Source organism: Micropterus salmoides, unplaced genomic scaffold, assembly GCF_014851395.1.
Source record: "Micropterus salmoides isolate LMB-PRFRI ecotype aquatic unplaced genomic scaffold, ASM1485139v1 Ms_hic_scaffold_16, whole genome shotgun sequence".
NCBI classification, from domain to species: Eukaryota; Metazoa; Chordata; class Actinopteri; order Centrarchiformes; family Centrarchidae; genus Micropterus; species Micropterus salmoides.
Window position 1 is genome coordinate 10,478,107 of NW_024040707.1, and position 23,017 is coordinate 10,501,123.

Genomic DNA, 23,017 nt, shown 5'->3' on the forward strand with positions numbered 1-23,017 from the left:
TTTGTCTGGTATGCCAGATAAGTCCAGCCCTGTTTAAAAGGGATTTAAATAAGTTCACTGACTCAGTGCCTTTATTTCCTCAGGCAGGCTGTTCCAGAGCCTCAGGGCCCTGACTGGAAACGCTTTGTCCCCTTTAGTATTCAGTCGAGACCCTGGAATAGAAAAAAGACCTCTGTACAAGCTGGTGCATATCCATGGATAACTATGACCTGGATGACTGAGAATCTTCACAGACATGCTGATGCATATGTGACTAAAAGGTCAGAGATATAGCAGGGAGAGAGGCCACGAAGAGCTTTCAATAATCAATAGAATTATAAAGTCTATTCTAAAACATACTTGTAGCTAGTGTAATGAAGCTAAAACAGGAGTACTGGAAGCTGAGCTCTGGACAGTCTGGAGTTGATCAATAGATGTTTGGGTCAAGCAAGTAAAAAGGCGTTTGCAGTCAAGGGCGTCACTTTGTGTTGAAAAGTGGTGGGGACATAACAGCTCAGATTAGGGGGGTGATGATACATTTGGGTCACGAGATGTGACAATGCATGAGAACAAGATGACAAGATTTTTAACACTATTTTGAAGAAATAATAAATACCAAAGAAATGAGCAATCTTTTTGTTTACTTGTCTCAAGTAGTACATAGTCATCATAGGGGATAGTTAGCATAATTGTTTTGGCTAGCTTAGCCAAAAATAGCTGGCTTATTATTATTTTCTTTTAATTGTGTGTAATGTCATTCTTGAATGTGCATTGTTCATTTTTGTTCACAGTCTTTAACACTTTAAAATTCCAATAGGTTCCTTTTTGAGCAGTAGATCTTACAATGCAGTTTGATGGCTCTTGTGTCTTTTAATTCCTCCATTTAAAAGGTTTTTCCATGAGTACTGAGCACCTTGTTTCCAGAGTATTTTGTGTCTTTTATCTTACAAAGCCTTGATAGACAAAGATCAATCAATAGAAAAGAACTAAACATAGAACAAAATAAATGTGCCAAGATTTTAGTGGGAAATTTATTAATTAAGTAATATTACACTATATGACATACATTCAATAATTCTTTGTTATAGGCAACTGCTGCATCATTATGCAAGACAAATCCAAACATGCAATGGTTTAAATACACCAACAAATATCAAAACAGCAACAGCTTAAAATCTGTGATTAGATAGTAAAAAAAAAAAGGATTATTTATTTGTAAATAATGTAATATTTTATATTGAATAGATGCATGGGAGTGGCAATACTCCCCCATGCCCTCATTTGCAAGTTAATGAAAGTAAATGTCACCAAATGCAGAAAAAATTTGTTGCTAACTCAAAAGATGAGGAAATAGAAGATAGTTAAACATTTTTCCATTGTTTTGTCATTTCATTGGGAGGTTGTGGAAATCCATCTGAAAATGTGCCCACTTATGAATAGTGAAGTTATGATTTACAGGATAGGCGCAGCATTTGCAGCTTGGCTTAAAGATCACACATGGCTTGCTAAAATGGACGTGGGGTATCTAACCAGCACAGTTGCAAATGTAATTTGGGATTACAGGGTTAGTTGAATACTCCATAATTCATTACAGGGATTTCTTTGTAGTGGTAGCTTTAGTGGTCGTGGTAGTGGGTTTTGGAGTTGTGGTAGCAGTTTTGGTGGTGGGAGTTGGGGTTGTAGTAGAGGCAGTTTTTGTGGTAGTGGTAGCAGCCGTTTTTGTCGTAGTGGGAAGAGATTTTGTGGTTGTAGTAGATGCAGTTGTTTTGGTGGTGGTAGCAGCTGTTTTTGTTGTAGTACTGGTAGTTTTGATTGTAGTAGTGGCCTGTTTTGTTGTAGTGGTGGGAGTTTTGGTTGTGGTTTTGGTAGGGGGGATTGTGGTTGTAGTAGAGGTTTTTGTCGTGGTGGGAGTTTTTCTGGTGGTGGTAGTGGTGGGAGATTTGGTTGTGGTTTTTGTGGTTATAGCAGGGGAAGTTGTTCGGGTTGTTTTGGTGGTGAGGGTTGTAGTGGTTTTTGTAGTAGTGGTGGGAGGTTTTGTGGCTGTAGTTGAGGATGTTTTTGTGGTGGTGGGCGTTTTTGTTGGAGTGGTGGGAGATGTTGTGGTAGTGGGCATTTTTGTTGTAGTAGGGGTAGTTGTGGTTGTGGTAGTGGGTGGGGTAGTTGTGGGAGTTGTGGTGAGGGGAGTTGACGTAGTAAGAGGAACTGTTGTGGTAAGAGGAGTTGTGGTGAGGGGAGTTGACGTAGTAAGAGGAACTGTTGTGGTAAGGGGAGTTGTGGTGAAGGGAGTTGATGTAGTAGGGGCAGATGTGGTGAGGGGAGTTGTAGTAGGAGGAATTGTTGTGGTGAGGGCAGTTGTAGTAGGAGGAATTGTTGTGGTGAGGGGAGTTGTAGTAGTGGGAGTTGTATAGGGAGGGGAGTTGGGGTCCCCTCTCTGTTCTCCGCTTGTTGTATTAGGAATTGTTGTAGTAGGTGTAGTTGTAGTGGTAGGTGTAGTTGTTGTAGGGGGCGTTGTTGTGGTAGGTGTTGTTGTAGGGAGTGTTGTAGGTGCAGTTGTTTCAGGGAGAGTTGTTGTGGTAGGTGGAGTTGTGGTAGGGGGAGTTGTTGTAGGGGGCGTTGTTGTGGTAGTTGGAGTTGTAGGGGGTGTTGTGGTAGGTGGAGTTGTTGCAGGGGGCGTTGTCGAAGAGGGAGTTGTTGCAGGGGTCGTTGTGGTAGGTGGAGTTGTTGTTGTGGTAGGTGGAGTTGTAGGGGGCGTTGTTGTGGTAGCTGGAGTGGTTGTGGTAGGGGGCGTTGTTGTAGTGGGCGTTGTGGTAGGTGGAGTTGTGGTAGGGGGCGTTGTGGTAGGGAAAGTTGTTGTGGTAGGTGGAGTTGTTGCAGGGGGTGTTGTCGTAGAGGGAGTCGTTGCAGGGGTCGTTGTGGTAGGTGGAGTTGTAGTGGTAGGTGGAGTTGTTGTTGTGATAGGTGGAGTTGTTGTAGGTGGCGTGGTTGTGGTAGGTGGAGTTGTGGTAGGGAGAGTTGTTGTGGTAGGGGGCGTGGTTGTGGTTGTTTCAGGGAGAGTTGTTGTGGTAGGAAGAGTTGTGGTAGGAGGCGTTGTAGTGGTAGGTGGAGTTGTTGTTGTGGTAGGTGGAGTCGTTGTAGGGGGCGTTGTTGTGGTAGGTGTTGTTGTAGGGAGTGTTGTAGGTGCAGTTGTTTCAGGGAGAGTTGTTGTGGTAGGGGGAGTTGTCGTAGTGGGCGTTGTGGTAGGTGGAGTTGTAGGGAGAGTTGTTGTGGTAGGTGGTGTTGTGGTAGGGGGCGTGGTTGTGGTTGTTTCGGGAGAGTTGTTGTGGTAGGGGAGTTGTGGTAGGGGGCGTTGTTGTTGTTGTGGTAGGTGGAGTTGTTGTAGGGGGCGTTGTAGGGAGTGTTGTAGGTGCAATTGTTTCAGGGAGAGTTGTTGTGGTAGGGGGAGTTGTCGTAGGGGGCGTGGTTGTGGTTGTTTCAGGGAGAGTTGTTGTGGTAGGAAGAGTTGTGGTAGGGGGAGTTGTCGTAGGGGGCGTTGTTGTGGTAGGTGTTGTTGTAGGGAGTGTTGTAGGTGCAGTTGTTTCAGGGAGAGTTGTTGTGGTAGGCGGAGTTGTCGTAGGGGGCGTTGTTGTGGTAGGTGGAGTTGTTGTAGTAGCTGGAGTTGTTGTAGGGGGAGTTGTTGTGGTAGGTGGTGTTGTTGTCGGGGGAGTTGTGGTCAGTGGAGTTGTAGGTGGAGTTGTTGTGGTAGGTGGTATTGTGGTAGGGGGCGTGGTTGTGGTTGTTTCAGGGAGAGTTGTTGTGGTAGGAAGAGTTGTGGTAGGGGGAGTTGTCATAGGGGGCGTTGTTGTTGTTGTGGTAGGTGGAGTTGTTGTAGTGGGCGTTGTTGTGGTAGGTGTTGTTGTGGTAGGGAGAGTTGTTGTGGTAGGGGACGTGGTTGTGGTTGTTTCAGGGAGAGTTGTTGTGGTAGGTGGAGTTGTGGTAGGGGGAGTTGTGGTAGGAGGCGTTGTAGTGGTAGGTGGAGTTGTTGTTGTGGTAGGTGGAGTCGTTGTAGGGGGCGTTGTTGTGGTAGGTGTTGTTGTAGGGAGAGTTGTTGTGGTAGGTGGTGTTGTGGTAGGGGGCGTGGTTGTGGTTGTTTCAGGGAGAGTTGTTGTGGTAGGAAAAGTTGTGGTAGGGGGAGTTGTCGTAGGGGGCGTTGTTGTTGTTGTTGTGGTAGGTGGAGTTGTTATAGGGGGCGTTGTTGTGGTAGGTGTTGGTGTAGGGAGTGTTGTAGGTGCAATTGTTTCAGGGAGAGTTGTTGTGGTAGGGGGAGATGTCGTAGGGGGCGTGGTTGTGGTTGTTTCGGGGAGAGTTGTTGTGGTAGGAAGAGTTGTGGTAGGGGGAGTTGTCGTAGGGGGCGTTGTTGTGGTAGGTGTTGTTGTAGGGAGTGTTGTAGGTGCAATTGTTTCAAGGAGAGTTGTTGTGGTAGGGGGAGTTGTCGTAGGGGGCGTTGTTGTGGTAGGTGGAGTTGTTGTTGTAGGGGGAGTTGTTGTGGTAGATGGTGTTGTTGTCGTGGGCGTTGTGGTAGGTGGAGTTGTAGGGAGAGTTGTTGTGGTAGGTGGTGTTGTGGTAGGGGGCGTGGTTGTGGTTGTTTCAGGGAGAGTTGTTGTGGTAGGAAGAGTTGTGGTAGGGGGAGTTGTGGTAGGGGGCGTAGTAGTGGTAGGTGGAGTTGTGGTGGTAGGTGGAGTCGTTGTAGGGGGCGTTGTTGTGGTAGGTGGAGTCGTTGTAGGGGGCGTTGTTGTGGTTGTTTCAGGGAGAGTTGTTGTGGTAGGTGTTGTTGTAGGGAGTGTTGTAGGTGCAGTTGTTTCAGGGAGAGTTGTTGTGGTAGGGGGAGTTGTCGTAGGGGTGTGGTTGTGGTTGTTTCAGGGAGAGTTGTTGTGGTAGGAAGAGTTGTGGTAGGGGGAGTTGTCGTAGGGGGCGTTGTTGTGGTTGTTTCAGGAGAGTTGCTGTGGTAGGGGAGTTGTCGTAGGGGGCGTGGTTGTTTCAGGGAGAGTTGTTGTGGTAGGAAGAGTTGTGGTAGGGGAGTTGTCGTAGGGGGCGTTGTTGTGGTAGGTGTTGTTGTAGGGAGAGTTGTTGTGGTAGGTGGTGTTGTGGTAGGGGGCGTGGTTGTGGTTGTTTCAGGGAGAGTTGTTGTGGTAGGAAGAGTTGTGGTAGGGGAGTTGTGGTAGGGGCGTTGTTGTTGTTGTGGTAGGTGGAGTTGTTGTTGTGGTAGGTGGAGTCGTTGTAGGGGGCGTTGTTGTGGTTGTTTCAGGGAGAGTTGTTGTGGTAGGAAGAGTTGTGGTAGGGGAGTTGTCGTAGGGGCGTTGTTGTTGTTGTGGTAGGTGGAGTTGTTGTAGGGGGCGTTGTTGTGGTAGGTGTTGTTGTAGGGAGTGTTGTAGGTGAAGTTGTTTCAGGGAGAGTTGTTGTGGTAGGTGTTGTTGTCGTAGGGGGTGTGGTTGTGGTTGTTTCAGGGAGAGTTGTTGTGGTAGGAAGAGTTGTGGTAGGGGAGTTGTCGTAGGGGGCGTTGTTGTGGTAGGTGTTGTTGTAGGGAGTGTTGTAGGTGCAGTTGTTTCAGGGAGAGTTGTTGTGGTAGGGGGAGTTGTCGTAGGGGGTGTGGTTGTGGTTGTTTCAGGAGAGTTGTTGTGGTAGGAAGAGTTGTGGTAGGGGAGTTGTCGTAGGGGGCGTTGTTGTGGTTGTGGTAGGTGGAGTTGTTGTTGTGGTAGGTGGAGTCGTTGTAGGGGGCGTTGTTGTGGTTGTTTCAGGGAGAGTTGTTGTGGTAGGAAGAGTTGTGGTAGGGGGAGTTGTCGTAGGGGGCGTTGTTGTTGTTGTGGTAGGTGGAGTTGTTGTAGGGGGCGTTGTTGTGGTAGGTGTTGTTGTAGGGAGTGTTGTAGGTGAAGTTGTTTCAGGGAGAGTTGTTGTGGTAGGTGTTGTTGTCGTAGGGGGTGTGGTTGTGGTTGTTTCAGGGAGAGTTGTTGTGGTAGGAAGAGTTGTGGTAGGGGGAGTTGTCGTAGGGGGCGTTGTTGTGGTAGGTGTTGTTGTAGGGAGTGTTGTAGGTGCAGTTGTTTCAGGGAGAGTTGTTGTGGTAGGGGATGTTGTCGTAGGGGGTGTGGTTGTGGTTGTTTCAGGGAGAGTTGTTGTGGTAGGAAGAGTTGTGGTAGGGGGAGTTGTCGTAGGGGGCGTTGTTGTGGTTGTTTCAGGGAGAGTTGCTGTGGTAGGGGGAGTTGTCGTATGGGGCGTAGTTGTGGTTGTTTCAGGGAGAGTTGTTGTGGTAGGAAGAGTTGTGGTAGGGGGAGTTGTCGTAGGGGGCGTTGTTGTGGTAGGTGTTGTTGTAGGGAGAGTTGTTGTGGTAGGTGGTGTTGTGGTAGGGGGCGTTGTTGTGGTTGTTTCAGGGAGAGTTGTTGTGGTAGGAAGAGTTGTGGTAGGGGGAGTTGTGGTAGGGGGCGTTGTTGTTGTTGTGGTAGGTGGAGTTGTTGTTGTGGTAGGTGGAGTCGTTGTAGGGGGCGTTGTTGTGGTTGTTTCAGGGAGAGTTGTTGTGGTAGGTGTTGTTGTAGGGAGTGTTGTAGGTGCAGTTGTTTCAGGGAGAGTTGTTGTGGTAGGGGGAGTTGTCGTAGGGGGTGTGGTTGTGGTTGTTTCAGGGAGAGTTGTTGTGGTAGGAAGAGTTGTGGTAGGGGGAGTTGTCGTAGGGGGCGTTGTTGTGGTTGTTTCAGGGAGAGTTGCTGTGGTAGGGGGAGTTGTCGTAGGGGGCGTGGTTGTGGTTGTTTCAGGGAGAGTTGTTGTGGTAGGAAGAGTTGTTGTTGTGGTAGGTGGAGTCGTTGTAGGGGGCGTTGTTGTGGTTGTTTCAGGGAGAGTTGTTGTGGTAGGAAGAGTTGTGGTAGGGGGAGTTGTCGTAGGGGGCGTTGTTGTTGTTGTGGTAGGTGGAGTTGTTGTAGGGGGCGTTGTTGTGGTAGGTGTTGTTGTAGGGAGTGTTGTAGGTGAAGTTGTTTCAGGGAGAGTTGTTGTGGTAGGTGTTGTTGTCGTAGGGGGTGTGGTTGTGGTTGTTTCAGGGAGAGTTGTTGTGGTAGGAAGAGTTATGGTAGGGGAGTTGTCGTAGGGGGCGTTGTTGTGGTAGGTGTTGTTGTAGGGAGTGTTGTAGGTGCAGTTGTTTCAGGGAGAGTTGTTGTGGTAGGGGGAGTTGTCGTAGGGGTGTGGTTGTGGTTGTTTCAGGGAGAGTTGTTGTGGTAGGAAGAGTTGTGGTAGGGGGAGTTGTCGTAGGGGGCGTTGTTGTGGTTGTTTCAGGGAGAGTTGCTGTGGTAGGGAGAGTTGTCGTAGGGGGCGTGGTTGTGGTTGTTTCAGGGAGAGTTGTTGTGGTAGGTGGTGTTGTGGTAGGGGGCGTGGTTGTGGTTGTTTCAGGGAGAGTTGTTGTGGTAGGAAGAGTTGTGGTAGGGGGAGTTGTGGTAGGGGGCGTTGTTGTTGTTGTGGTAGGTGGAGTTATTGTTGTGGTAGGTGGAGTCGTTGTAGGGGGCGTTGTTGTGGTTGTTTCAGGGAGAGTTGTTGTGGTAGGTGTTGTTGTAGGGAGTGTTGTAGGTGCAGTTGTTTCAGGGAGAGTTGTTGTGGTAGGGGGAGTTGTCGTAGGGGGTGTGGTTGTGGTTGTTTCAGGGAGAGTTGTTGTGGTAGGAAGAGTTGTGGTAGGGGGAGTTGTCGTAGGGGGCGTTGTTGTGGTTGTTTCAGGGAGAGTTGCTGTGGTAGGGGGAGTTGTCGTAGGGGGCGTGGTTGTGGTTGTTTCAGGGAGAGTTGTTGTGGTAGGAAGAGTTGTGGTAGGGGGAGTTGTCGTAGGGGCGTTGTTGTGGTAGGTGTTGTTGTAGGGAGAGTTGTTGTGGTAGGTGGTGTTGTGGTAGGGGGCGTTGTTGTGGTTGTTTCAGGGAGAGTTGTTGTGGTAGGAAGAGTTGTGGTAGGGGGAGTTGTGGTAGGGGGCGTTGTTGTTGTTGTGGTAGGTGGAGTTGTTGTTGTGGTAGGTGGAGTCGTTGTAGGGGGCGTTGTTGTGGTTGTTTCAGGGAGAGTTGTTGTGGTAGGAAGAGTTGTGGTAGGGGGAGTTGTTGTAGGGGGCGTTGTTGTTGTTGTGGTAGGTGGAGTTGTTGTAGGGGGCGTTGTTGTGGTAGGTGTTGTTGTAGGTGAAGTTGATTCAGGGAGAGTTGTTGTGGTAGGTGTTGTTGTCGTAGGGGGTGTGGTTGTGGTTGTTTCAGGGAGAGTTGTTGTGGTAGGAAGAGTTGTGGTAGGGGGAGTTGTCGTAGGGGGCGTTGTTGTGGTAGGTGTTGTTGTAGGGAGTGTTGTAGGTGCAGTTGTTTCAGGGAGAGTTGTTGTGGTAGGGGGAGTTGTCATAGGGGGTGTGGTTGTGGTTGTTTCAGGGAGAGTTGTTGTGGTAGGTGGTGTTGTGGTAGGGGGCGTGGTTGTGGTTGTTTCAGGGAGAGTTGTTGTGGTAGGAAGAGTTGTGGTAGGGGGCGTTGTTGTGGTAGGAGGCGTTGTTGTTGTTGTGGTAGGTGGAGTTATTGTTGTGGTAGGTGGAGTCGTTGTAGGGGGCGTTGTTGTGGTTGTTTCAGGGAGAGTTGTTGTGGTAGGTGTTGTTGTAGGGAGTGTTGTAGGTGCAGTTGTTTCAGGGAGAGTTGTTGTGGTAGGGGGAGTTGTCGTAGGGGGTGTGGTTGTGGTTGTTTCAGGGAGAGTTGTTGTGGTAGGAAGAGTTGTGGTAGGGGGAGTTGTCGTAGGGGGCGTTGTTGTGGTTGTTTCAGGGAGAGTTGCTGTGGTAGGGGAGTTGTCGTAGGGGCGTGGTTGTGGTTGTTTCAGGGAGAGTTGTTGTGGTAGGAAGAGTTGTGGTAGGGGGAGTTGTCGTAGGGGGCGTTGTTGTGGTAGGTGTTGTTGTAGGGAGAGTTGTAGGTGCAGTTGTTTCAGGGAGAGTTGTTGTGGTAGGGGGAGTTGTGGTGGTAGGGGCATTGTTGTGGTAGGTGGAGTTGTAGGGGGCGTTGTTGTGGTAGGTGTTGTTGTAGGGAGTGTTGTAGGTGCAGTTGTTTCAGGGAGAGTTGTTGTGGTAGGGGGAGTTGTCGTAGGGGGCGTTGTTGTTGTTGTGGTAGGTGGAGTTGTTGTTGTGGTAGGTGGAGTCGTTGTAGGGGGCGTTGTTGTGGTTGTTTCAGGGAGAGTTGTTGTGGTAGGAAGAGTTGTGGTAGGGGGAGTTGTTGTAGGGGGCGTTGTTGTTGTTGTGGTAGGTGGAGTTGTTGTAGGGGGCGTTGTTGTGGTAGGTGTTGTTGTAGGTGAAGTTGATTCAGGGAGAGTTGTTGTGGTAGGTTGTTGTCGTAGGGGGTGTGGTTGTGGTTGTTTCAGGGAGAGTTGTTGTGGTAGGAAGAGTTGTGGTAGGGGGAGTTGTCGTAGGGGTGTTGTTGTGGTAGGTGTTGTTGTAGGGAGTGTTGTAGGTGCAGTTGTTTCAGGGAGAGTTGTTGTGGTAGGGGGAGTTGTCATAGGGGGTGTGGTTGTGGTTGTTTCAGGGAGAGTTGTTGTGGTAGGTGGTGTTGTGGTAGGGGGCGTGGTTGTGGTTGTTTCAGGGAGAGTTGTTGTGGTAGGAAGAGTTGTGGTAGGGGGCGTTGTTGTGGTAGGGGGCGTTGTTGTTGTTGTGGTAGGTGGAGTTATTGTTGTGGTAGGTGGAGTCGTTGTAGGGGGCGTTGTTGTGGTTGTTTCAGGGAGAGTTGTTGTGGTAGGTGTTGTTGTAGGGAGTGTTGTAGGTGCAGTTGTTTCAGGGAGAGTTGTTGTGGTAGGGGGAGTTGTCGTAGGGGGTGTGGTTGTGGTTGTTTCAGGGAGAGTTGTTGTGGTAGGAAGAGTTGTGGTAGGGGGAGTTGTCGTAGGGGGCGTTGTTGTGGTTGTTTCAGGGAGAGTTGCTGTGGTAGGGGGAGTTGTCGTAGGGGGCGTGGTTGTGGTTGTTTCAGGGAGAGTTGTTGTGGTAGGAAGAGTTGTGGTAGGGGGAGTTGTCGTAGGGGGCGTTGTTGTGGTAGGTGTTGTTGTAGGGAGAGTTGTAGGTGCAGTTGTTTCAGGGAGAGTTGTTGTGGTAGGGGGAGTTGTGGTGGTAGGGGCATTGTTGTGGTAGGTGGAGTTGTAGGGGGCGTTGTTGTGGTAGGTGTTGTTGTAGGGAGTGTTGTAGGTGCAGTTGTTTCAGGGAGAGTTGTTGTGGTAGGGGGAGTTGTCGTAGGGGGCGTGGTTGTGGTTGTTTCAGGGAGAGTTGTTGTGGTAGGAAGAGTTGTGGCAGGGGGAGTTGTGGTAGGGGGCGTTGTTGTGGTAGGTGTTGTTGTAGGGAGTGTTGTAGGTGCAATTGTTTCAGGGAGAGTTGTTGTGGTAGGGGGAGTTGTCGTAGTGGGCGTTGTGGTAGGTGGAGTTGTAGGGAGAGTTGTTGTGGTAGGTGGTGTTGTGGTAGGGGGCGTGGTTGTGGTTGTTTCAGGGAGAGTTGTTGTGGTAGGAAGAGTTGTGGTAGGGGGAGTTGTGGTAGGGGGCGTTGTTGTTGTTGTGGTAGGTGGAGTTGTTGTTGTGGTAGGTGGAGTCGTTGTAGGGGGCGTTGTTGTGGTTGTTTCAGGGAGAGTTGTTGTGGTAGGAAGAGTTGTGGTAGGGGGAGTTGTCGTAGGGGGCGTTGTTGTTGTTGTGGTAGGTGGAGTTGTTGTGGTAGGTGTTGTAGGGAGTGTTGTAGGTGAAGTTGTTTCAGGGAGAGTTGTTGTGGTAGGGGGAGTTGTCGTAGGGGGTGTGGTTGTGGTTGTTTCAGGGAGAGTTGTGGTAGGAAGAGTTGTGGTAGGGGGAGTTGTCGTAGGGGGCGTTGTTGTGGTAGGTGTTGTTGTAGGGAGTGTTGTAGGTGCAGTTGTTTCAGGGAGAGTTGTTGTGGTAGGGGGAGTTGTGGTGGTAGGGGGCATTGTTGTGGTAGGTGGAGTTGTTGTGGTAGGTGTAGTTGTAGGGGGCGTTGTTGTGGTAGGGGGAGTTGTCGTAGTGGGCGTTGTAGTAGGTGGAGTTGTAGGGGGAGTTGTTGTGGTAGGTGGTGTTGTGGTAGGGGGCGTGGTGTTGGTTGTTTCAGGGAGAGTTGTTGTGGTAGGTGTAGTTGTAGGGGGAGTTGTTGTGGTAGGTGTAGTTGTGGTGGTAGGTGGTGATGTGGTGGTAGGTGTAGTTGTAGGGGGAGTTGTTGTGGTAGGTGTAGTTGTAGGGGGCGTTGTTGTGGTAGGTGGAGTTGTTGTAGGGGGCGTTGTTGTGGTAGGTGGAGTGGTTGTCGGGGTTGGAGTGGTCGTAGGGGGAGTTGTTGTAGGTGGAGTGGTTGTGGTAGGCGGAGTTGTGGTGGTAGGTGGTGTTGTGGTGGTATGGGGAGTTGTGGTGGTAGGTGGTGTTGTGGTGGTAGGTGGTGATGTGGTGGTAGGGGTTGTTGTGGTAGTAGGTGGTGTTGTGGTGGTAGGTGGTGATGTGGTAGTAGGGGGAGTTGTGGTGGTATGTGGTGTTGTGGTAGGGGGAGTTGTCGTAGGTGGAGTTGTAGGGGGCATTGTTGTGGTAGGTAGAGTTGTTGTGGTAGGTGGAGTTGTTGTAGGGGGTGTTGTTGTGGTAGGTGGAGTGGTTGTAGGGGTTGGAGTTGTAGGTGGAGTGGTTGTAGGGGGAGTTGTAGGTGCAATTCTTTCAGGGAGAGTTGTTGTGGTAGGTGGAGTTGTTGTAGTAGCTGGAGTTGTTGTAGGGGGAGTTGTTGTGGTAGGTGGTGTTGTTGTCGGGGGAATTGTGGTCGGTGGAGTTGCAGGTAGAGTTGTTGTGGCAGGTGGAGTTGTAGGCGGAGTTGTGGTGGTAGGCGGAGTTGTGGTGGTAGGGGGAGTTGTGGTGGTAGGGGGCGTTGTTGTGGTAGGTGGAGTGGTTGTGGTAGGTGGAGTTGTAGGGGGCGTTGTTGTGGTAGGTGTAGTTGTAGGGGGCGTTGTTGTGGTAGGTGGAGTTGTTGTAGGGGGCGTTGTTGTGGTAGGTGGAGTGGTTGTCAGGGTTGGAGTGGTCGTAGGGGAGTTGTTGTAGGTGGAGTGGTTGTGGTAGGCGGAGTTGTGGTGGTAGGTGGTGTTGTGGTGGTATGGGGAGTTGTGGTGGTAGGTGGTGTTGTGGTGGTAGGTGGTGATGTGGTGGTAGGGGGTGTTGTGGTAGTAGGTGGTGTTGTGGTGGTAGGTGGTGATGTGGTAGTAGGGGGAGTTGTGGTGGTAGGTGGTGTTGTGGTAGGGGGAGTTGTGGTAGGTGGAGTTGTAGGGGGCATTGTTGTGGTAGGTAGAGTTGTTGTGGTAGGTGGAGTTGTTGTAGGGGGTGTTGTTGTAGTAGGTGAAGTCGTTGTAGTAGGTGGAGTGGTTGTGGTAGGTGGAGTGGTTGTAGGTAGAATTGTTGTTGGTGGAGTTGTGTCAGGTGGAGTTGTTGTAGGGGGCATTGTTGTTGTAGGTGGAGTCGTTGTGGTAGGGGGCGTTGTTGTAGGGGGCGTGGTTGTGGTAGGTGGAGTTGTGGTAGGTGGTGTTGTCGTAGGGGCAGTTGTGGTGAGGGGAATTGTGGTGAGGGGAGGTGTTGTAATTGGAATTGTTGTGGTAAGGGGAGGTGTTGTAATTGGAATTGTTGTGGTGAGGGGAGGTGTTGTAATTGGAATTGTTGTGGTGAGGGGAGGTGTTGTAATTGGAATTGTTGTGGTGAGGGGAGGTGTTGTAATTGGAATTGTTGTGGTGAGGGGAGGTGTTGTCGTGAGGGGAATTGATGTAGTTGGAGGACTTGTAGTCAGGGGAGGTGTTGAAATGGGAGTTGTAGTGTGGGGAGTTGTTTTAGTTGTTGCAGTCGGAGTTTTAGTTGTGGTTGTGCTTCTGGTTGTTAGTTTGGTTGTTGAACGTGCTGTAGTGGGGCGAGTTGTTGTGGTTGTAGTTCTGGGAGTGGTTTTGGTTGTTGTACGTGGAGTTGTTTTGGTTGTTGTACGTGGAGTTGTTTTGGTTGTTGTACGTGGAGTTGTTTTGGTAGTTCTACGTGGAGTTGTTTTGGTTGTTGTACGTGGAGTTGTTTTGGTTGTTGTACGTGGAGTTGTTTTGGTTGTTGTAGGCGAAGTTGTTTTAGTTGTAGTGCGGGGAGTTGTTGTGGTAGATGAAGGTTTTGTAGCAATAGCTCTCTTAAATCTCTTTCCTTCATGTTGGTTTTCAGTAGACACTTCATATCTGGTATTGGCAGGTGTAGTGGTTTTGGTTTTTGTCGCAGTGGATGTCAGATTGCGTGTGGTAGGATGGGTAGTAGTTGTAGTGGTAATGCCAGGAAAACCTAAAATTGGCAAGAGTTAGATTTTGCTTGATTATCACATCATATGAGCATAATTGCTGAAATTTCAAATAGAAAGAATTTACTTCGGCACACTGCATAGGAAAATGGATTAAAGTAAATAAAATGTAACTACATTAATTATGATTTTATTATTTCAAACAGCCCATAAAATCCACCACCCCATAAAGGGATAGAATAGACACTTTTTGCATATGTTTACCTGGAACCAGGAGAGTATGCAGGTGGCTGATAATAGGGTAATTACCCTGTTTACAGAATTGTCCACTAAAGTCATCCAGGTCCAGTGACCAGACAAAGGCTCCTCCAAAGTTGTTAGTTTTTAGGTAATTGACCTGAGAGGTTGAGGAAGAAAACACTTCATCTGAAGTAATGTGGACAAAACCAGATTTGCACACAACCAGTCATATACAAAAATGTTACTGAGCAATAGCTTAAATTAAAAAGATGATTACCTTAGTATCAAGGCTGTTTTTGTTGTCAAATCCAACCCACTGATTATTTTTAGTGGCATATGGAACTTTCTGATCAGTTATCAAGTGGATTTTAACATCTTCAACATAAAGACAAGTCTGAAAAGAAACTTCAAATGTCATATTTAGGTCTAATGTGTTAATAGCAACAGATATGTGTTACACTAAACAATACAGTCAAAGCAGTTATCTTATTATAAGGCTATAGATATTAATTGCAGTGTTACCTCATAAGAGGCCCAGAATCCGTCTTCACCGGTGTAGTAGCCTGCCACCCCAGCACCACTGACTGGTGCTCCAACATCAGTGGAAGCAGAGGAGAGGCTAAAGACTCGCCCATAGGCAGCTATACCCAGGTTTAGCTTTTGAGTGAGTGCTCCCTGGTCCCGCCAATATTGCATGGCAGAGTCCTAAAATGTAGTGAATTAAAAACAATTAGCATGAGATATAAATAAATTTTTTTTATTGTGGGTAAAATATGAATCCCTGTACTTGCAGTGTTAGAGTAGAGTTTGTCTGCAGTGTCATGGGATCCTCTGTATAAGGGGCTGTGATGTCCTGTGACATTTTCCCAGGGGCCATGAAAGTCAAATGTCAGTACATTAATGAAATCCAGGTACCTGAGAAAATGCAGATGAGATCACATTTATCAACAGATGATAAAAGCTAATGACTGCTATAATGTCAAGAATTACATTAAATAAGTTTTACGTGGCAATCTGTGCAACTTCATAACAGGCACGGATGGTTGCTTTCTCCGCAGAGACACTAGCAGTGATGATTAATCTGTCACGGTTAGCTTTTGTTGCCTCTTCCTCAAAGGCATCTTTGAGATCCTATACAACACATGATTCAGTGCCTGTTAAGTATGCAATCTAATATTTTCATGCATTGCATAAACAGTATGGCATACAATATTTCTGACAGTGTCTGTCCCAGGAAAAACAAATTCAATCTCTGACCTTGCATAGCAGTGTGAACCTCCTCTTGTCCTGTTTTTGGCATCTAGCTCCTCTAGGGAGTCTCCAGTCAAGGTTTAGCCCATCAAACCCATTTTCTCTCAGTAGTGTGATAGCAGACTGGATGAACGTTGCTCTGTTTCGTGCTGACACCCTTGTACGAAATCTGGCAAACATTTCAACAAAACAGTCCTCTCAAAAGGACACTCCACATACTGCAATTAGGGCTATGATTTAGTACTAGAAACACAAAGACCAGAGTAAAGAACAAAGTCACGTGTACAAAAACAAATATACGCCTTAGCCAAATGTTCTGGTTACTATTGTTTTCACTCATAATTATCATGAAAATGATCCAGACAATTATCGATGTGCAGCTACTTATTAGACATCAATACATTTTGTACAAATGTTAGTAAAAAGGGAAGAAAAAGACAAAATGCATGTTAAAATGTTTTGGTATTGGCCTCTAGTGATTCATTTGGTTCCACTGAGTTTGCATTAGTTTTAATACAAACATCCAACACATTTTATTTTTGGTTGAAAAAACAAAATAAAAAAACAAACAAAATAAAAAAAATAATTGTGCTTAAATATTTGAATGCAAACCGTATTTTTACTTGCTGTATTATGTTTAAGTATGTATTTACATATTTTGTTTATGTCTGTTGATGAATCAGGCAATTAAATTATTTACGGACATTCTCAAATTTGTTGGGACCCCTATAGCTCAGTGAAAGCCCTGATTACACGTGTCTTTGCACTTGCACAAAAGGCCTAAATGTTCATGTAAGTAACTTACTTTTGTGTGTCAAAGGTCAGGCCACCAACCGCTAACAGGGTTTTGAGCAGTGGATTTCTGTGGGAGCATAAAAGTTTAGTAAAGATTACTTAACAAAACAGTTCAGCATAATTTTTCCAAGGTCATAGCACTGACTTTGTTTTGAGTTCAGTAAAGGACTGATAGCGTTGTATGTCAGTTTCACTGCTGGGGACCAATTGATGTTGATTGTTAATGACTGAAAAGCCATAGATCAGATGGGTACACTGGTTCGGATCAATATCTGACACCGTCAATCTCCCGTTTCCCGTTCTGCTTTCTGCCAAGCTGTTATAGTAACACACCAGCCTGGAGGAAGAGGCTGAGACAAGGAAGAAAATCATGATGGTTTAATTAGATTTCAGAGATATCAGTGATATAAAAAGCCTTGTTTACCAAGAATTGTTGACTTAGGTACATTATTTATCTACTAACAAGACTGGTGATTATGATTGCAAATTATAAACTTACCCAAGCTGGCGATGATTAACCAGAGACCTTTAAAGCGACAGACATGGCAGTATTAGGTCAAAAACTAAGCTTAACAGGTCAGGTCACTCAAATTACAAAATTATTGGTGGTCTCTAGCCTTACAAATAGGTTTATGAGCTAAAACTGAGATTTCTGCAGCGTTCCAGTAAATTTGACACCAGATTTACTGCCACGCTGCTTCCCTCTTCTGGTCTCTTTGTTGGTGTTTCACACACCCACACACACACAGTTATATTAAAGAGAGTCAGAGTGCTAACAAAAGCTCATCACTTAAACAACTTCAACATTTTTAATATTTCTTAATGCATGTTATAATTAAATATTATAAATATTTCTATAGTATTTTAATAGCTTACTGGTGCAATACATTTATTCTGAATTGAAAGCATGGAATTTGGGAAAAAATAAATGCATTCTGGAAAAAATTTAAATGACGTGTGTGTAAGTGTAAGCCTTGTATTAAATAAACACATTTAGACTTTGTTCAGTCCAGTCATGAATGACAATAATAATAATAGATTAAGTGTTTATATCTTGGATACTCAAAGCTCCTCAAAGTGAACATGTTATAAGTATCATGTTTAAATCCCAATCAACTTGAAATGTGGCACATGTGAGCCTGCTCCATGTATGACCCTTGGTCAGTGAAACGTCCCTCGTTAATATTAATATGTACTGACAGCGTGAAGAAAAGAACGGCAAATTTGTGCAGAAAAGCTAAAATTAGAAATTTAACCCAGTCTGACACTGACGTTGTTTTTGGTGAGGTTGAAGTCAGAAATATTACGTTGTTTGATGGGTAAAACCCGCACACACACACAATGCTTGTGCACTGGACTAAACTTCACTGATAATCGATCTGTAGGTAGGCGCATCCTTCCTGAGTGGTGACAGTGGTGGAGGGGGACACATAAAGATGTATGATATGACCCAGGTACATAATTTGGATTCCCTCGTTACAAAAAAAAGTTAACCAAATGCATTCTACTTGTGTTTAAACATTTATTTAGGCTACACAAACCCTCCACTCACTTAATGAGGCTGCTGATGAGTTAAAAGAAATTTGACTTGTTTTATGTGACATAAGTAGTACATTGAAATATTTACTAAATAAATAGCATTATAGTTTTCCATACTGTGTTTTTACTAGCAATGCATCATATCCAAACACTGCAGTACAGCATTTGACTCAAATGTCATAAGGCAATGAACATATCACATCAAATTGCGCTCGTATTCTCTCAACTGAGGGATCGAAAACAGCATAAATTTAAATGTAATTTGTCTTACTGTTCACCTTATTTATGAGAGTATATTACACTGCATGCACGTGATAATTAATATTACCAATGAAACTGTTCAACATATTTTAAGTATTCTTTTTCAAAAACAGACATCTTTGTTTTATCCTAAATCATGATTCTTTTTGTGTGCGCTGCAAATTATCTGAAATTCTTTTCTTTATTGTTTGTTTATTCAGAAAGACTCATCTGTTTTGAAAATGAACTCATACTCGTACCGATACTACTGAATAACATCTGCAATGGTGTGTTAACTGTTCACTGTTGCTTTAACTGGTCCTTGCTTGTAAAATATCCACCGTGTCCATGCCTTGTAACGTAATCCCATAAAACATCTCTCTGTGTTCTCAGTGCTAAAAAAATGGGTAAAAAAAAATTATCTCTGGAAGCCTTTTATATAGCTACGTGGGCTGCCATCCAAGCAAAGGGGAAACACTGCTGTAGGATTACTAGATGGCCTCATGGAGAAACCAGTGCAATGAAGCTCAGTATTTAAACTTAAATTGTGTACTTTTCTACACATAATTGGAAACTTGGAATAGCAAGCCCATCTTTAGTGTGTAGAGTTATGTGTGGGTTTATGATGAATGATGATGAATTTTTTGATTGACAATTCATAACTTTTTAATTATTCCACTGCAATGCCATATAATTTTCATTCACTGTCATTAATGGCAATGATGAGGGCAGCTGAGAATGTTATTTTGAAAAGCAAACCAGAATTGAGTTTAATTTTATTTATTTTATTAATTTATCTTTTCATTGATTTATTTATTTATCTATTTATTAATCTATGTAGTTACATTTAGTCTGTTTTCATGATATATTGTTTTATTCTATTTTGTTATCCTTTTCTTTTTTATTTCTATTATTTTAGTTTTGATAGTTCATTTTTATCACAATTTTATCAATATTTATTTTTATCTTCATTTTACTTTTACTTTAATACCTTACTCTGCCTCTAGTGTTTCCTTATTACAATTTTGAGTTTCATTGTAGTGGCCATTTATTCTTGCATTTACTCCTCTCATGTTTTGATTGTCTTTTACTTAGCATAGATTTTCAGTATAATGAAAATATTTGTGTCAGACTTGATGTGGATGGTTTAAATGTAATATATCATCAACCAATACTCTGTATTTTTATTCCATTTAATCGTTTTGTCGCTAGTGTAAAAAGGCCTAAATGGGGACATTTTTATTGGAAACAATTGCCAAGAAATTTTCTTAATGCATGTCATAAGCACCACAAAGCCAATGCATTAACTTTCACTGTATTCTCATTGTAATCTGAGAGACAAAAACAAGGGTAAACAAAACATTTGTATGACTAGGTACCAATGTGATTTGGGTGAAACAACCCTTTACTGAAACATTTACTTGACCAGTGTGCCTTACCTGCAGTTAGAGTTAGCTTGCACATGTTGTTGCTACATTAATAAGCAGAAATATAAGAAATACAAAAAGTTGTTTAATATGCAGCAATAAAAATTAAAACAATATCAGGGGTATCAGGGGAATTGAAACTCCAGGATAACAGACAGAGTAATCAAAACGATTGGCAAGCAGAGACACATATTTCATAATTTATCAAAATCAGGGAATTTAATAAATTGCTTATATTTAATATTAGATTATCATAGTGTTTTCTTGCCAGTTTTGCTCGCTGCTGCACCAACACCAGCTTATGGAGCTCTGTCTGAAAAGTGAGCAGCACTTCACAACACTTCTGCCTCCTGTGTGTGAGGAATGACAAGTTGTGGAGCACGAGTGAGAGCAGCACATGCAGCAGCATTGACTGGGTTCTTGTCTACCTATACCTACCCACCTACCTACCTACCTACACCTACCTATACCTACCTACCCACCCACGATGGACCAGAAAATTTAGGAAAAATAGGCACCAGTACTCTGCATTCAGGTGTTGTTTTAATCCATTATATTATTGCGCAAGAAAAATGCTCTACATAGTGTTTAGTCTCTGATTTGTTAATGCTAAGTACTAATATGTCAATAATCATAACCATTTATGCTGAATAACAAGTTCAACATTTTACGTTTGCAAAACAGACAATACGTTTCTCATCGTCCCCTATGATAGCTAGACGCCAACATGTGGCTTTTCTTGCATGTCAATTAGCATTGTCTTTGAAAAGTAGGTTGTGTTATAAAGAGCTTTTGTGTTTTGGCACAGGCCACAGACATTGATGTGGTCAGCACCCAAACAAAAATTTTAAAGATATGTTCCAAGAATACTGACCTAGACAAACACACCACAAATGTGATTGCAAGATCTGCATACCTCAAATTTGGGCAGATGAATTGTGTTGTAAAAAAATCATTAATAGATGATCAGTAATCAAAATGTGTCTGGAATCATTAAACAACATATCAGATTTTTTATTACAACACATTAACAAAATTTCAAATTTGATTAATTTTGAAGTTTAAAAAAGATGGCAAAGTGATCAAATAAAACTATCCAATTTCAAAAGTGTAGGGAGTGGAAAGGACGTGTTGCTCAGCAGTCACCCACACATACAGAATCATTCTTATCACTTATGTATAAATGTATGTATGAATCTGAAGACACAGAAGAAGAACTAGTTTGCCAACATTTCCAGACATGTGAGTCAACTTGGTCACAGTTCTGCATTGTCAGTAAAGCTATTGTTTTGTTATCAGATTTAGCAACCCTATGCAGTTAGTTACCGGTTAGTTTACTTCCTCTTTCGACTTTGATATATGACAGTGGAATTTTATCCAACTTTCTGTGTAGAAGTGTGGACTGAACAACCAATAAATTAATTTGTATGCGCTACAAGACCTAGCTACAATCTCCTGGCAATTAGTTGGCAACATTATAGCAGTTGGATTTTAAAACCACTTATTTACATAAAGAACATCTGCTCAATAAAACTAAATTTTACACTATGGTATTTGGTACAAGACAGACTCTTAAAACAAAATCTAATAATCTAATTATAACATGTAATGACAGTACTTTTCTGCATGAGGTTGATAAAGTTAAATACTTGGGTTTATGGCTCGATTCTGAACTTAAATTCAAACCTCACATTGATCACTGTGTTTTATTTCGATCCAGAAAAAAAAATTGCCACACAACTGATATTGCCATTTCTTGACTATGCCGATGTTGTTTATCAAAATGCATCTAAAAGCCTTCTACCCCTTAATCCAGCATACAATAATCTCTGTAGATTTTCTCTTGGATGTTCCTATAATACTCAATACTGTGTAATGTATAATTCACTTAAATGACCTTCACTCAATATAAGAAGAAACATACATTAGCTGCAACTCATAATTAAATGTGTACACTTTAACTATCCTCAGTATCTACAACAGTATCTGGTACCCTATTCCTCAATACACAACCTGAGGTATTCTACACAACTTCTTTTTCATTCTTATAGTCAAAAAAGCAAGAGGAAAGAGAGCGTTTATGTTTAAGGCTCCTTCAGACTGGAATAACTTATCTTCAAACACATGATCTTTAACTTAATTTCACATATTTAAATAGTTTTAATATTAATAATATTATATCAATATTAATAATTTTGAGCTAAATTGTTCATGTTTCAGATGATGCTATATCTATACACAATTTACACTATTCTTTATTCTATGTTATGTTTTTGCATTTTGTTTACGGCCTCTGTGTGGCTATCAAGTGGTTGTATTCACCTAAATATTCATATATTTTTTTTGTGTGTGGTTGTTGTTGTTGTCGTCTTTGTTGTAGTGTGTTGATTGTGGTATTGTATGTCTTATTATTGTTATGTGTTTGATTTGTCCCTTGTTCTGTATTGTACTATATATTAGGACCCCCTCGAAAACGAGATGGTTCACCTCAAGGGGTTTATCCTATTGAATAAACTTATACTACATCTAGCTATCTGTTCTCAAATATGATCTAAGAAAGTCCAAGAAGTCTGTAAATTTGAGTCTGGAAAAGTATGGAATTTTGAAATGGAAAATGTTGCCAATTACTCATATTTTATTGTGTGCTTTAATCCTATAGAAGATCTGATCAGATCAAGTCTGGTCTCACTGAACAGGCTGGTTACTGTATCTTCTTAACCAATTGCGTTTGATCAATGCATTTCCTGTGCAATGCAACAACACTACATTAAAATTATCACAACATGTACATAATTGGTGCAACATACAATAATTATTACATTATGTACAACAAAATTAAAACATAAAAAGTCTGTATTGTGCCTGCTAGTTCAACTTCACCGACCTAAAATGTGTTCATTAGCTGACGAGTTAGTTAGACAGATGGAGTGGGTATAGCAATATACAGGTGCATATCAACATTTTTTGAAAATCATGGAAAAGATTATTTGAGCTTCACTTAACTTGACTTAGAGATGAAGGGAAACCATTGCAGGTGTTTTGAGTTAATTACCTGATAAAAACTCTCAAGTCAACATTTCTGTATTATAAATGATTTATTCTAAAATACTATAATTTCGTTAAATACTGGATTTTTGATTTCCATGGGCTTTAAGCCACAATCATCAAGATTAAAACTTTAAACTTAAAAATGCTTGAAATATTTCACTTTTTGTATTGTGTCTGAAAGGTATTATAGTTTCACTTTTTCAGTTAATTACAAGGAAAAAAAGAACTTCACACACATTTTTTTGAGATGCACCTGTCCATAGCAACAACTAAGAAAACTAAAAGAGTAAAAGGAATACTTACATATGTAGTAGAAGCATATACTGTCTCTCCACTGTGACTGAAGGGTGGCTGATGGCTGTGTGGCCATGCACTTTATAGCAAATGAGATAAACAGCTGACAGGGTGTGGCAAATACCTGGGGGATGTTTAAGGCAATGTTGCAATTCATTCCAAAGGAGTAACAACCTTTTTACTTTGGATTGAAAATATATTCACTAAACCAGCATGATAGCACCATGACTGACTTGACTAATTATTTTCCAGGTATTGGTCAGTCCCCAATATTAAACAAGAAGAGTGTGCTTCACAGATACAATCCAGACCAAACTAGGCACTTGAGCCAAGATCCATATGCAATGATTCCGATAATAAAGCACACCCTTTTATGTAGTATTGCTTAAATCACCGTAATATACAACCCAAAAGACAATCTATCAAGTATTTCCAATATTCATTAATTCCTTGATCGCATTCATCTTCCAAAATTATCCAACACACAGGCTATCATTATTCAACCAACTTATAACCTCAAAAAAAAGCCCTCTTCACCACACTCAACAATAAAACGCCATGTTCTGATACTGACAATTTTGGCAACTCAATATCTCCAAACTACTTTTCTGGTAAAACAAAAAAGTACAGACTGGTAAATCAAATCAAATCAGGAACCATACACACATCAATACAGCTCTCACTTTGATTTTTGCTCGGAGGCGGACTGGGGAAAAGAAATTGCCTGGGAATTTGTCCCTAGTCAGCCCACTCTCCTGACAAAGCATTTGTCAGGGGCGGTCGGCCTTTAGACCTTTTATCCAAGTACAGTACATCTAAAAATGAGCCATAACTAAAAACACCTACACAGCTCTTCTCAAGTTAAGTTATCACCTCAGCTGAGCCATTGAGTACAATAAATAGATTAAATGTTAGAAGCGGTCTAAGGCTAGGGGCTGGTTACACAAAAAACCTTAGGTTC

General features: G+C 43.4%; 1 protein-coding gene and 1 pseudogene across 1 annotated transcript; both read right to left on the bottom strand.

Annotated features, from left to right (window-relative positions):
- Positions 1 to 988: 988 nt before the first annotated feature.
- LOC119905095 (mucin-2-like) lies at positions 989 to 10,439 on the bottom strand (the record flags this gene model as incomplete). Its single annotated transcript, XM_038721821.1, is given in 3 exon segments — positions 989 to 3,283; positions 3,285 to 4,776; positions 10,114 to 10,439. Coding segments are annotated over 3 exon segments (3,534 nt in total), but the record flags the coding sequence as incomplete, so codon positions are not given.
- Positions 10,440 to 10,520: 81 nt separating this feature from the next.
- Positions 10,521 to 22,117, bottom strand: LOC119905786 (annotated as a pseudogene).
- Between the last annotated feature and the right edge of the window lie 900 nt (positions 22,118 to 23,017).